Here is a 14,517-nt window from a genome sequence, read left to right on the forward strand (position 1 = left end):
GCATTTGAAGAAATTTATTATTGAAAAAAAAAACAGCGTATATTAGCAGTGGCAACATGCACATGTTATGGAATAATATTTAGTGCGTGTTTTAATAAATGTATCCAGATTAATTGAGGTTGCAATATGTTGAAAAAAGGATGGTTCAAAGGCCTATTAGTCTGTTTGTAGTATAGTAGATTACTTTTCGTTAGTTGACGCTATTGTTCAGTTCATCGAATGCTTACTATCGCGCCACAATCACCCTGTGGAATTGACGTCAATAGACCGCATGCTGAGAGGTTCTAGCTGGATGCTTCTGATCGATGGGCTGGTTTAGCATTTGACTGAGAATGTTATTCTTGATTTTATGGCTACTGTACTTATGTTGAACACTGTGTTATACCCAGCCTGTTTCCCAACATGACCAATGTAATATTTCTAGATACTGAAATAGTTTGGTAGTCAAGTTACGATAATCATCAGGATATTTGAAGTTCAAGTTACTGCTTGACGGCCCTCGAGGACACAACGTCAAGTAAGTATCATCTACAATTTCTTAATTATGCATCAGTCTGTATTTGTTTTCCTGTCAGGTGTTGGATTACTTGCACTGGTGATTCCTGTAGTTATTACTCATCGATCTTAAGATCGGTAAGTATATTGATAGGTATTTATCTGTATGTATGTGTGTATGTCTGTCTGTCTGTTAGATGCACGCGATATCTCACGAAGGCGTGGTTGAATCTGCTCCAAATTTTGCATGTGCATTCATCATATCTCGGACCAGAAGCCTATTGATTTTGGATGAATTATGTCGTATAATTAGCGAGTTATTAATTAATTAGTGATGAAGAGATCTGGATTTTCACAAATCGAGAGATTTACGAGACGCGCTGAATGTGTGTGTGCGTATCAGATGCGCAAGTTTTCACGCTAGTGAGTCAGAGCGAAGGATACACACCGCTAGATCGTATCTCGTGATTAATCTTTGAGCCTTGTCCATATCTCTTTTGTAACTTTGACGTCGTCGCGATGCGCAAGTTTCCTTCGAGAAATTTTCCACACTATTGAGTCAGAGCGAAGGATACACGCCGCGAGATCGTATCTCGTTACTTATAATTACTCCTTAAAGTTTAAGCAATGTCCATATCCCTAAATCAGGTTCGGGGTTGCAGAATTCCTCACCAAAATATCGCTAGGCTGTGTTTGAATAGCCGTCGCAACCTGGGTTAGCGCCGTTGTATTTAACACAAACTATAGGATTGGTAAATACAGAAATAGGCTATTGGCTGGAAACTAATCGAAACAATCCAGTTCGGATTTGCAGAATTCTTCATAAAAGTATTTCCTCGAGTAGTATTTCGACGACACTGGGAGTTGGCTATTGTTTCCTACATTTCTGATATTGGCTGAAAACTAATCAAAACAATCCAGTTCGGGTTTGCAGAATTTTTCGAATCGAAACCACAGTTTCTGTTTTGGGGGATCCCCTAACTTTCGATCGATAAGTCTTCGGTCTCTGACCGATATTCTCGTTTATTAGTTTTGTATGACGTAATAATGATATTGCTCCGAAATTGTTATATTTTGCGTATACTGTATATTTGCATTTACTTCTTTTTATGACAATTTCATAAAACTGCAATATCCCACGCACTGTACACAAATATTTCCACAACAAAATACTTCATTCGACAAAGAAATAAACATCTTGTGCGGGTAGTGCACGTCTTTTTAAGAGTACAAACTTGGTCGTCGGAAGAATCTGGTATTGACCTACCTGTATACCCTATGTGGGCAGAGTCGGCGCTCCACAATAAAATTTTATAAAGGCTCTACGCCTACAAGGCCAATTTCTAGTATTCCAGATTTAGGCCTATCATTTATTGTAATAACCATACTGTTTATTATGAGGAACTAAAAAAGGATAACATTTTTGAAAAAACCGTTTGATTTAAACTTGATTCCTTACCGTTTTTAACGTCATTTCCGGCACAAAAGTATTGTATATCAGTTAGGAACGTATTATTATCCAATTTCCTGGTACAACCGAGACTCACGCTTGACACATATTATGGTCTGTGAGCGCCCAGACCTATTGATCAGCCAAGAGCTTGTCGTCATTATTACACGAAAACGTCAGTCTCGTCTGCATACAAGGCTGTACTACATTTGTCAAGAAGAGGCCTCAATCTACTAGTTGAATTTGAAGTTGTTTTCAACCATCCAGTTTGACTTATCATGCAAGTTACTTTCTCTCATGGTCAGTGCTTAATTAGCAATTTATCTACGAGCAGTAGTAGCTTAAACATTTTTATACTAAGAAAGTTAGAATCACGCGGGTTGAATTCAACCGTAAATTTGAGCTATATCATATTTATTTAATTATATACAATTTAACGCAGATGTGCATTCATAACACATCAATGTTTCAGGACTCGAATATTAGAACTTTAGGACTAGAATTAGCGATGTGGGTGTCTTTGTTTATTCAACAATGAATTTTTTTTACAGGGAAATTATTAAATAATCTATAATTTTATTCTATTGGTCAAGTACTTTTTAATTATCTGAAGATAATAATGGCGTATTACCCAACATCACAAAATCTGGCAATCGTTCCCGAACCAGCTCAACATGTTGTGGTCGCATCACCTGTTCATCCGGCCGAAAAGAACAAGAATGCTTTCACCATTATTGGGGTATGTTGGTAAAGACCTTTAAGTAATTAAACTTCAAACTTGAAGTGATTTTTAGATAATAATTAATTACAGATATCTACCAAAATAATTTTATAATGAGATTAATGATTAAAGTCTATAACTATTCATTACGGGATTGGAAGAATATGATTCAAACAACCAAGCATGTTTTAATTTAAGTTTTATTTTTATTTATATCAAATGCATTTCAATGTCTAATTATATATATTAACTTTTAGATATGTCAATTGTTAATCGGTATCATCTGTGCGATCATTGGAGGTGTGTTGGCCTCACATACATCTCCTACTTCCACTTCCAATACTGGAATCGGAGCTGGAGTATTGGTGAGACCGTTATTTAATTTGCATTTCACTTTGATTTTAAGGCGAATTCGTGACCGAACTCGTATTGTTTCGTTGCTTCAAAACAAACGAGGACGACTTAACATCCAATAAAACACAAATTTCAAACCCACTTGCTCCTGAATCGCACATGCACTCTATGTTTTATAAACAGGTTTTAATGTAAGTGACCCGTTGTAAATCATTGTTTATAAAGATAACAAATAAACCATCTTTAGCAAAATTATAAATATAATCACTGAAATATTATTTAGTCTTTGATATAAATTTGGCAACATTTGTCGTGCAAAAAGTATGTCACCTCTCTTTATCTGTAACTCCCATATTCATATATCCTAATTTTGCATTTCAGTACGCCATTACAGGGGGGTTGGCTTTGGCAACTGGAGCTGGTCCCACAAGTTGTAACGTAAGTGTTCATTAGACTACTTTTCTAATATAACCTATATAGTTCCAGGTTGAAGCATAATTAAACTGATTGGAATTTTATTCAATTGAGGGTTTTACCTATTTATTTAATTGAATTGCATCTCATAACTTGTATAATAATAGCGTATCAAAGTTAACCAGCTATATCTAAAAATATAAATGTAATGCCGAATAGTATGAACTTGCAGATTCACCATACGACAATATAGCATTCAGAGTATAACCTCACCTTGAACAGTATTTTACGTTGATAAAACACTTTTTCCTGTTTAAGATTTGGAATTATCGGATATACATTTTGGCCAGTCTCTTATACAAGCTTAATCCGTCATTGTATTCGGCACCTTACTTCTATTTAACGATATACCAAATATATTCAATCTATTTTTTTTTGGTAATAGGTTGTTGGAGGAATGGTCATGGCTATTCTTTCGTCTCTTTCGGCAGGAATTACTGCAGCCTTCGCAGCATTTGCCTTAGCTGAACTGGACAGCTTAGAATATTCCTACTACACGGAAGTAAGATTAAAACAAATTATACTGTAATTGTTATTTTAAGAAACTTTTTGCATATTCTTAGTTTAGATCAAATGGGCCGTGGGTCATGTTTATACATTCCACATTTTAATGCATGTCACTTCAAAGTGATCTTTTTCTGCTTATGTGGATATTCAGATTGTTGTTGTTGTTACATTATAATGTTTGAGTTTGTTCAAAGAGAAGCTTCGTAACAATTATAGTGAATTTAATTCTTCAATTTAATGAAAATTCATTTTTGTTCGTACAATTATTAGAATATCTTCAAAACACTTTAATTAGAATTGAGAACATGCGCTAACGCTATTTAGCCTTTTATAAGTTGTAATTGGCAGAATAATTACATGATATTTCATTTGTAAAATAGTAGTTGTCAGACAAACCCGTTTGTATATTTTAGCCGAGCAGTGTCATTGCGATCATTGGAACAATATGCGGATTGTGTTTCCTCGAATTCTTCCTTGCAATTGTACATTCTGCGTACTGCTGTAGTGGAAGTTGCTGTGCCAGAACCAACCAAGTAAATATAAATATTCAGACATTTGAGAAAGATCTTTCATAGATCAAATTGATAGCCAATTAAAATTTAATTTATTATACACCGACTATTAAACTTTGGGAATCGTATCTTGCAAGCTACGCTTCTTTTACCAAAATGTATTATTTTTGTTATTATATTTTATTATTTTAACAAAACTATTTTAAATTTAAATATATTCATTATTGTGTTCTATCTTTCAGCCTGGAATGGTATTGCAAATACCACAACCTCATGCTGCACCTCCTGCGTATGGTAAGTCTACAGTCATTACTATTGATCATTCGAGTTTACAATGAATTAGGGCATCCTAGCATCATGAATATATATGAACATGTGCAACAGATAATTTTGTTAATTATTCAAAAAACATGAATTCAAATATACGTTAACAACACTAGATTGTGATTAATATATAACAAAATTGTTTTTGACTTAACAGGCCAAACAAAGAACCCCTACAAGCCTTTCACAAACGAACCAGAAGCATAAAATGGTAAGATCATGAATGTACATATTATACTTTTTTTTTCTAACTTCACCATTGTCTTCAAGACCTATCCCCTTCTAGTCATTTACGTGTCATCCTCGCATTTTTCATCCTATCATATTGTTTAAATTACGTGTTACTTATACATTGATGCTCACATATTTTTTTCAAATTTTCAGGTTATACCATCATAAGAGCGAGGTGAAGAAAAGCTGATTATTTTCCATGTACAATACGCTCGTAAATTAACAGCGGTGTAATTGTAAATTTGTGTATCTGCTGTAAAAAGTCTGCAAGTTGAAACAAATCACGAATATACTTTTACAGTTTAAAATAAAATTTCCATATTTTCATTTCGAAGATAAAATAGAATTCGTCAAATAAAGCAAATATGATTGCATTGCGCCTTTGTATCTTCTAAAGATCTCGAAAGTGGGTTACTGGGCGGACCATGTTCTATATTTGAAAAGCAAAACACCAACCATGATGCTGTGAGGTATAAATTTGTCGAAGAGATGTATATATTTGTCAAGTTTTCTGCAGAGCACATGAGTAAAATCTGGGAATTTTGCTTTTTTGAGTTTATTACAGACCCACAGTTGTCCATCCATGCTTGATTCTAGTCAAGCTATATGAGGTATTTACAATAAACATAGATTTCGCTGATGAACGTAACATCGAAGACTGCATCTTGACGATGAGAAACTTATCCCGGTCCCGAAGAAAAGTGAAATTGAAAAAATAAGTTCACCCGTATCATTATGAACACCTTATATCAGATAAAAAGACGGTTTATTTTGACAAAAAATCGTATTACATTAGGTATAGAGGATACCATTAACCACGGCCAGAGGATAACGTCCGAATGTAAATTGTAAACTAAAAAGCTCATGTCAAAATATGTAATATTCAAACTATTGGAACAAACTCAAATTATCTTTGCCTCAAAATATTTAATTTGTTTTATGAAACTAAAAATCAGTATCTAGGATAATAGGTATTTAATGGCGGCACAGTGACAATCGAAGTCATCGTTACACTGAAAGACTAACAAAGTATGTAAGATTCGCTCTTTTTGAAAGCAGCATAGGAACCACATCAATGTGGTATACTTGTTCAGTATAATCGGTGATACATAAATTTTCACCTCTTTGATGTCAATTCTAAATAAAATATTAAATAACATATACAGTATTAGCATATTTTTACTTTAGTTGGATATAATGTCAGTTTTGATGCAAATAATGTAGTTTTTATGGACGAACAACAAGCAGATTCTATATGTGCGGTGTATGTAGAATGATAAAACTGATTTGTAAAACTATTTCATATTTTGGATACGCTATGGATGTCCCCCGAGCATTGACTTGCTTGCGATCTCACGGTAACAATGACTAATTCGTAAGAATTAAATATTGATATAATAATGAGTAAAATTAGCAGCGCTCTGATATGTTTACATATGTTAACTCCTTTGGTTTGGTAGTTTTGAAGGTATTTGTTCATTTTTGGTTATGTTTCCAAACAATTAGTATCTACGAAATGATTCAGTCGTCATTTTGTTTTCGGAAATGTTCAAGTTTATTGGCATTGATGTAAAACTGCCAAAAGGGGCTATATAGGCTACCTGTCTGTAGTTTTTAATTGCTGCTTGAACATTTTTAAACAAAATGGCGATTTTAATGATAAAACAAGTTTGCACGGGTCAACTCGCGAAAATACTCTCAAAATAAATATATATCAAAAATCAAAAGTATAAAAAAAAATTTTTGAGGCCACGGCTCGATGAAACATTCATTGCCAATCCCTTATACATACGACAGAAAAGTTGAACAGTTCCTCTCCTAACTTACAAACAGTTAAATTCAATTACACTGAACCTTTATACTTTATTAAAATGTTGCATCGAATTGAAATCTAATGACAAATTTATTATCAAAAATAAACTATGATACGAAATGACTTTGATAAAATAACACACGTCGTTATGCACGGATGTCTGAAATAAACTCGACTATGCCTGTGGCAACCAATTAGCGGGAATTTCCCCTCTATGAGAAAGAATTCTTATACACGTGGCGTAAACATGTTCTTCTTTAAATGTGTCCGACGTGAATTCATTGATTTTATTGTAATTTTCAAACCAGTCTGAAATGGATGGCATTTCTTGTCATTTTAATTGAGTCACTACTCATCCATCTTGTCAAACCGTAGTAGTATATATTTACGGTCAAACGAATGAAAATTTTGATTCACAGCAATCGGTGATCAACCTAATGAGTAGTAACCTTTAAAGAAAAAGAAAATTTGCCCATTCAAGTTAATCAGATGCTTTTAAATTTTTCACAGAGATTTATTCACAACCTAGCAATACTATCACATGATAGCTTGTTTGTTACTGGATGAACACACAATATACGTCCTATTCTATTTGATATGTTATTAATAAAGGGAGCCCGAGGCAAAATGAAAAATAAAAAAAGAGATTTTCATCTCGAAAACGCCTTACGCAAAGCTTAGACTTGCAATGCTTGGAGGCGAGGCAGTAAACAAATGTTGGGAATATGCAAAGAGTTATGAAGAATATGTGTTTTTTTATTGGGAATGGATTTGTGAAGTTTGAAATACTTGTTTTGTTAATATTCAGTTCTCAGATTTGGTTTGATATATATTTTTTTTTGTATTAAGACAAGAACGAGAATGTTCAATATCGCGCTTCGGTGCCGGTATGACGAGGCTTCAGTCGTATAGCTGAGCGCCGACTTTGCTGGAAACATATGAAATATACGTTCCCATCGTACCCGTAAAAATGTATGTATTTAAAAGTCTTCTTGCGACTTGAATTATCTTTCATACTGAAAATTTGGAATATATTAGTTGCGGAGAAGAACGTTTTTTTCCAGGCAAGATTTAAAAAAACCACAACAACCACAAGGTTTCTAGCAAAACGATTCATTAGTCGACTCCGTGTCCAATAGTAGTGTTAATTTGAATCGTGAGTCTGAGAAATTAATTACATTTCTTCGTTTCTGCCAATTATTTCTATCTTGTTTCTAGAAATTGAGAGAGTATACTATTTTGCAAAATTGGGTTATTGATCTATTTGCAAATTTCGAAAATACAACTAAAGACTGACAAAAAGAAGCTAATGTTTACCACCATGTCTAAAAACCTGTAAAAAAAAAAATTATACCTCAATGGTTTAGCGAAAAAAGCATTACGATTATGAAATAAAAAAAGAACGATGCATTCGAAATCAAGAAGCAGCTGCAGTCCAAATTTAATACTCGAAAGGTCCGGTTTCGGACCGCGGTCCGCCAGTTTAGCCTTGCTCTATAGCAGTGATTTTCAACCTTTTTTGTACCGCGGAACACTTTTTATAGTCTAAAATTATGGCGGAACACCAAATGAGATTTTTGGTATTAAACTATATTATGCAATTAACTGACATCGATCATTTCGACATAAAAATAAAATAACGGAATTGATAATATAACTTGTCCTCATTTAGCTGGAAAAGACGTGACACGTTCCGATTCAGAGCTAAAGTATGGTACACATAAATGTTTTTGAGAGTTTGCTTATGCATACTATAATAAGCTAGAAACAGGAATGGTATTTTAAGTGATATTTGGGGCTGTTACGATGAGTTTCAAATATTTGATTCTGACTGGAATTGAAGTGACACAAACACGCAGCTTTTTTCAAACGTCTCTTTATTTCCCACGTTTTTCATCTTTCATAGTGGCCAATAGAGTGTTGGGTCCAATAACAATATTTTTACACACGACATGATTCCAGAACGTCGGAGGTCGGTTTGGAAATCAATAGAAAAATTGAAAATCGGCAACAAAGCGATTTTTACTGGTTAATTTTGTCATAATCGATCATTTCTTGTCCCCTGTACGTTCTTATATTTCCGCTTTTTGTTCCTGTGCGCAATTATTAATTCTTGTGGGTCGGCGGAGATCAAAGTTTCATATTATTGGTATAACTATGCTATCACATCGGCGACAGATGTTAATGAAATTAAGGAATGATTTCAAAGCCCAAATTAATTTTATTCAGATTTTTATCATTTGCATCGGCTTTAATCTAACTTATCGTCGTTTGCAAATTGAACGTCCCAGCAAATTAAACGTCCCAGACCCACAGTACAAAGCTGTGATTGCGTGAATCTTAAATGGTTATTTAAAATTTGGAATAAGGGCATTTCTAAGTGACCGTTAGGCAAGTTGACGATAAAGAGCACGCCTTGCAGGAAAACGTATTGAAAACGTCTTCGTAACTCTTAATTTCCGATAATGCTTTTTATATTCCGGTCATGCGTGGAATGATTAATAACACCTTAATTCTAAATATCTTTTTGAATTGACGTTTCTTCTACATTAACGAAATAAATCCAAGCGATTGCTTTACCGGCGCGCGAGTTTCGTGACAAGCAGAGCGGTACAGGTCGCGTGGTATCGGATATACGAATAGTTTCCATTCGCTATTCGAATATTGTGTCCAGCCCTAGGTCGATCATGTTCAAAAATCTCGTTTAGCAAGGATAGGTAGTGAAAAATAGAAGCAAGATTGAAAGCGCTTTCTAGCAAAAATTGGAAATTTCTTGGAGGCCCCAATCCAGAAAGTTTTTAGAAGTACATCAACCCGCAGCCTAGTGTAATTTGTATAAGTTCATCGGCTGGTTGAATTTCAGTTATGACGTAATATTCTTTCAAAAAAGCAATTTTTCGCGGAACACCTGAAGCTCTTTCGCGGAACACCGGTTGAAAATCACTGCTCTATAGTATACGCTATGACTATTATGTAATACGTTCCTTGTCTGCACGTCTGAAAAGCGAATGGACAGAACAATCTCATACCAACCAAATTCGTGTGATTCTGCTAGTTTAATTGTATTAATACTAAATACACTACTAGTTCAACTTCATATGTTGAAAGTTATTAGGAACACAATATCATAAAATATGAATAAAATTTTGTCCAAGTTCGATACTTTTCGCTGGATAAAGAATATCAATAAATCTACAATACTATGGATAATCCACTACTAACGTTGCGAGTTGTCGGGAGAAAAATTTCAAATTCTAGTTATCGCAATTGTTTTCATGCAGGTTTGCATTGCTACTGGAGGTATTTCAATATCAAAATATAGTTTGAAAACACTTTAATCAATAGCAATGTGTGTGAAGCTTCTAATAACTGTAAATTCAGTATTTTGCGATTGTTTTCAGTTTATTCTAACTTGTAACTGTAGCACATGCTGTAAATTGTCGAATATGGTCCGTCCACGTCATCCGGCCATAAAGTACAAGCCTGTCTTCCAGAAACTGGGGGTAAAAAAAATTTCATGTTAATACTTATAAAATATAAAAAGAAAATATTTGATATATATTCTTTTAGAATATGTAGTAAATGGAAAAAACAGCTTTTCCTTGCATGCGAAATAATTAAGAATTATACTCTCTGTTTCAGACTAGTCAGACGATTATTGGACTTATTCATATGATTTTGGCAGTTATCTCAACAATATTATCACCATCATTATCATCATATTGTGCAATAGCGATTGGAGTGCTGGTTCGTATTGCGGGACATTCACTTACTATATTGAACCTTTTTTAATATTAGCACAAACTAGCGTACACTCATGCTAAATATTTTTATTTTTCACGTTCTCGCTCGGAACATGACAATACTTCGACACAAATTTACATCAAATGATTCGAATTGGCATATCTACGATTTGTTCATCGTAAATAGGACTTACGTAAACTACTAACCATTAAACTTGGGTGCTGGCTCAGGATCAATGCTCTACTATAAGGCAATAGTCACACATACGTACTGTCTATCATGCCATTTCGCCTACAATTATACCCGATTGTTCTTTATTACGAAATATTCAATTCATCCTTTGCTTTTATCACATTTTCTTCATTCTTGTTCTAGTACCTAAGCACCGGACTTGTGGCTTCCTCGACTTCTAGAAGTCCCACCAACTGCAATGTAAGTTTCATTGTAGCAAAAATTTTCATATTTATATATAGCTTTCACTTACTTACCTAGATTAAAATAATATGCTATGCCGTTATTTGGCAAACTCAGTTCATTACTCGAATCGACCCAAACTAAAATTCGACTTTAGTTGAATATTATCTGGCGACTTGACCATGTGATTGAATGAAATTATTGCAGTTTACCCATCGGTCTTTTTTTTTTATCCCATTTTGATTTCCGTAACATTGCGTGGGGGTTATTTTTCAGCTGTATTAAGAAGATGTACTTTTTGTTCTGTAGATAAATTTATATATTTTTCTTATCACTTTCATTTTTTGAAAGCTACTTTACATTAGTGACTTTTCTGTCATCAATTCGTTGCTGTGGTGTAGATTGTCCCTATAAGTTATCCCAAACGCTGGTATTTGCATTTCAGGTGACTGGAGGAATGATCTTGGCTATTCTTTCTATTTTGGCATCAGGAGGAACAACGGCGCTTTACATTTGTATATTCATATTAATGGGAGAATCTCCGCGTGTTGCGGTAAGATGAATATGCATAACAACAGTCTAAGTTAATAAGATAAAGGTAGCACTTGAACTGTTCAAATATTTCTCCTTACGTAACCCTTTTTTAGATATAATCGTTGTTCCACGTCCTGACAAAGTAAAAAACGTTGATGAATGTTGTAACTAGGAAACCTATTTTGTAACGCCAGATAAGTGATATGGCTAGATTTGGTCCACCCTTTCCTCTCAAGTTCATTACATTGAAGAAACTCGTGATTTTTTGGCATTTTAAATTTAAAAATATTTTTACCAGAGCGCAACTGAGATTGGACTTCTTATCGGTGGATTTACCTTAAATGCTATTGAGCTTTTACTTGCTATCGTGCACTCAGTATATTGCTGTAAAGGTGGTTGCATCTGCTGCAGAAAACAACAGGTACGTCCGATTAGAATTGTAAATGGATTTTAGTGTTTATACGTTATGGGAACGTTGTTTCCAAGCCACAAATAGTATGCTGGTTGTTTCAAGTTATTTGGGTGTGGGTTTCCTCAATTTGCCCAAGTATATATTACTTCCTTAAAAACGATTAGAACCCACTAGCAGAGTTAGCGCCAGATGAAGCAAAACGGGTAGGGAAAATATCTAAACATTTTTTCTTCAAAATTGTTCTAAATTGCAATTAAGATTTTTCCGAATCCAATCAGAAGTTAATAGGGAATAGTCAAGAAATTTTTCTTCTACTCCGCAAAGAATGGGTTGTATTAATGCTAGATCCAATTTCAGCATTACAGGCCACAACCGACTACAAATGTTGCAGTGATAATCATACAACAATCAAGTGCGGAACTACACAAGATTGACAAGACGATGTTGTGGCATTGTCAACTATAAGAAATCATTAGCTTGCTACTAATTAAAAAATAATCAGTGTCAGCCTTTTTTTCTGTTTTCCACAGCTTGCATTTAATATGCATGGCGTTATTGATTGAAAATTTTACTGGATATGCCAAATGCTTCATTGAAATAAACATATGTATCAAATATGTCTACATAATCATCAGTCTCTATTTCTTGGACTATTTTATGGCAAGAATAAACGTATATACATATCCCGAGAGATTGAACTTGTGCAAATAAACATATCAATTAAATTCTAAAGTCGCTGTCAGAGGGAAAAGCTTCGAAGTATTTATTCATCATGTAAGATCCAAATAAAACCGACGAGAAATATATTTGTGAAACATTGAGAATATATTGAATTCACATTTTTTATTAAAAAAATTCTGTCCAACTGGTTTGATTTCGGGACTGGGAATCAATATTGAATAATTGAATTATATATGTTTTTTTCTATGATTTTATAAGTGACGATCCAACGAGAGATTACACGCTCCCACTGAGAGGTAAAAAAGACTGATGTTCAGCCCAGCGGTTTCCAAACTTTTTGTTCGTGCGGCGCCAAATAATCAGATAAAAAAACGCGGTGCACGTACACGAAAAAAATGCTGCTTTCAAATGGAACTCAAGTTTGTGATCGGTAATGTGTACTTCATGGCTTTTGGAGTTTGTAAACATGTAGGCCTAAAGAATAAAGGCAAAAGGTCAACTCCGCTTCCTCATCTGTGCCTGATTTACTTTGGAATGCTAGAATTATCACGCATGTTCGCTAAACTCGATTCAGCAGCTCAGCTCAGCAGCCGCAGCTCGCAAAATTGCAGCAGCAAGTAGTGTGTGTTTATCTCTATCGTTACGTAACAAGTAAGTAACAGAAAATAAACGACATAGAAAGATAAAACGAATATATTGCTTCATATACACATCTTTAAAACAAGAAACGATAATACATTTATAATAAATGCAATACGTGAAATATTCAATCATATTTTAGTTATGTAACACAATCCTGTTAATATTTGCGGCGCACTTAGCAACTCGCCGGGAACCGCTGCTCTAGACCAGTGGTTCCCAACCTTTCTACCCTGACGGACCGGTAAAATCAAATTAAATGTAACCGCGGACCGGCAAAAATTGAAATGACCGGAAAAAAAAAGAATAACATATATTTGCGTAATATAATGCAATGTCGGGCACTCAATATGCTTCTGAAAAAAGGCACACTTACAAACATTTCACATTGCGAAAAACTATCAAATAATGTGCCGGCCAAAAATTGGAATGGGCGAAACATAAAATAATACCATATATTTGCGTAATGAAATGCAGTGCTGGGCACCCATTATTCGTAAGAAAGGCATATAGAAAACATCTCACAAAAAAACATGTATAATACATGCCAAAACATGTACAGACACAATTAACTCTAGTGGGAATTTTGCTCCTGTTTCGTTTCCAATATAGGATTGCAAACGAGGCCTCAAAGGAGTTTCTGTAACACGTAGCTCTGCAGTGGCGCGCAGCCGATTCCTTTCTTTCGTTTTAATTGAATCTAGTGACGAAAATTTTATGAGTAACTGGTTAAAATACGCACAACAGTTTGATTGCTCGATTACTTAGCGATGGGTATTCTTATGAGAGATTTCCAAAATTGTGTTAGGTGATTCTTTTTTAAATCTGGACTGTAAAATCACAATTTTAATCAAGCTTTTTTTTTCATCGGGTCCATCATATTAATCCCTCTGCAGTTGATCGACGCCTCAAACGAAATGAATTTACGTTACAATGACAACGCCGTCGATAACTTGGCACCAGGCTCAAAATCCTAATGTGTCTGTTCAAAGTACTGGAAAACGTCTCTGCCGCCCATGCTTTTTTGCGCGTCTCGTGACCACCTGCAAGGTCGCAACAAGTTCATATCTTACTGGAATATTATACTGTTCTTGACTGTTTTCTGGTTTACAAAGAAATATGCTTAACGTTATATATGGATGATCATATTAATCAGGAAAAGCACGCAGAACAGAAAAAGACACGTGCCGATTTTTAGGATTCCAAATCTTT

At 34.5% G+C, this 14,517-nt stretch overlaps 2 protein-coding genes across 2 annotated transcripts; both read left to right on the forward strand.

The window, feature by feature from the left end:
* Positions 1-388: 388 nt before the first annotated feature.
* LOC120336271 (uncharacterized) lies at positions 389-5,442 on the forward strand. The gene is made up of 9 exons (XM_039403917.2): positions 389-517; positions 2,497-2,684; positions 2,924-3,031; positions 3,402-3,458; positions 3,880-3,996; positions 4,415-4,534; positions 4,756-4,807; positions 4,995-5,048; positions 5,222-5,442. The coding sequence occupies exons 2-8, from the start codon at positions 2,565-2,567 to the stop codon at positions 5,042-5,044; spliced, it is 624 nt and encodes a 207-aa protein (XP_039259851.2). The 5' UTR covers positions 389-517; positions 2,497-2,564; the 3' UTR covers positions 5,045-5,048; positions 5,222-5,442.
* A 4,841-nt stretch (positions 5,443-10,283) lies between these two features.
* On the forward strand, positions 10,284-12,607 carry LOC120336498 (uncharacterized). Its single transcript, XM_039404190.2, has 6 exons — positions 10,284-10,384; positions 10,524-10,628; positions 11,001-11,057; positions 11,485-11,592; positions 11,872-11,994; positions 12,343-12,607. Exons 1-6 carry the CDS (start codon positions 10,328-10,330, stop codon positions 12,448-12,450), a joined length of 558 nt encoding a protein of 185 aa, XP_039260124.2. The 5' UTR covers positions 10,284-10,327; the 3' UTR covers positions 12,451-12,607.
* The last annotated feature ends 1,910 nt before the right edge of the window (positions 12,608-14,517 follow it).

Source organism: Styela clava, chromosome 2 (genome assembly GCF_964204865.1).
Source record: "Styela clava chromosome 2, kaStyClav1.hap1.2, whole genome shotgun sequence".
NCBI lineage: Eukaryota > Metazoa > Chordata > Ascidiacea > Stolidobranchia > Styelidae > Styela > Styela clava.

Coding starts and splice junctions, on each gene's coding strand:
- LOC120336271 (XM_039403917.2), top strand. CDS start 2,565: ATGGCGTATTACCCAACATCACAAAATCTGGCAATCGTTCCCGAACCA. Junction 3,032..3,401: donor GAATCGGAGCTGGAGTATTG/GTGAGACCGTTA, acceptor TTTGCATTTCAG/TACGCCATTACAGGGGGGTT. Junction 3,997..4,414: donor AATATTCCTACTACACGGAA/GTAAGATTAAAA, acceptor TGTATATTTTAG/CCGAGCAGTGTCATTGCGAT.
- LOC120336498 (XM_039404190.2), top strand. CDS start 10,328: ATGGTCCGTCCACGTCATCCGGCCATAAAGTACAAGCCTGTCTTCCAG. Junction 10,629..11,000: donor CAATAGCGATTGGAGTGCTG/GTTCGTATTGCG, acceptor TTCTTGTTCTAG/TACCTAAGCACCGGACTTGT. Junction 11,995..12,342: donor TCTGCTGCAGAAAACAACAG/GTACGTCCGATT, acceptor ATCCAATTTCAG/CATTACAGGCCACAACCGAC.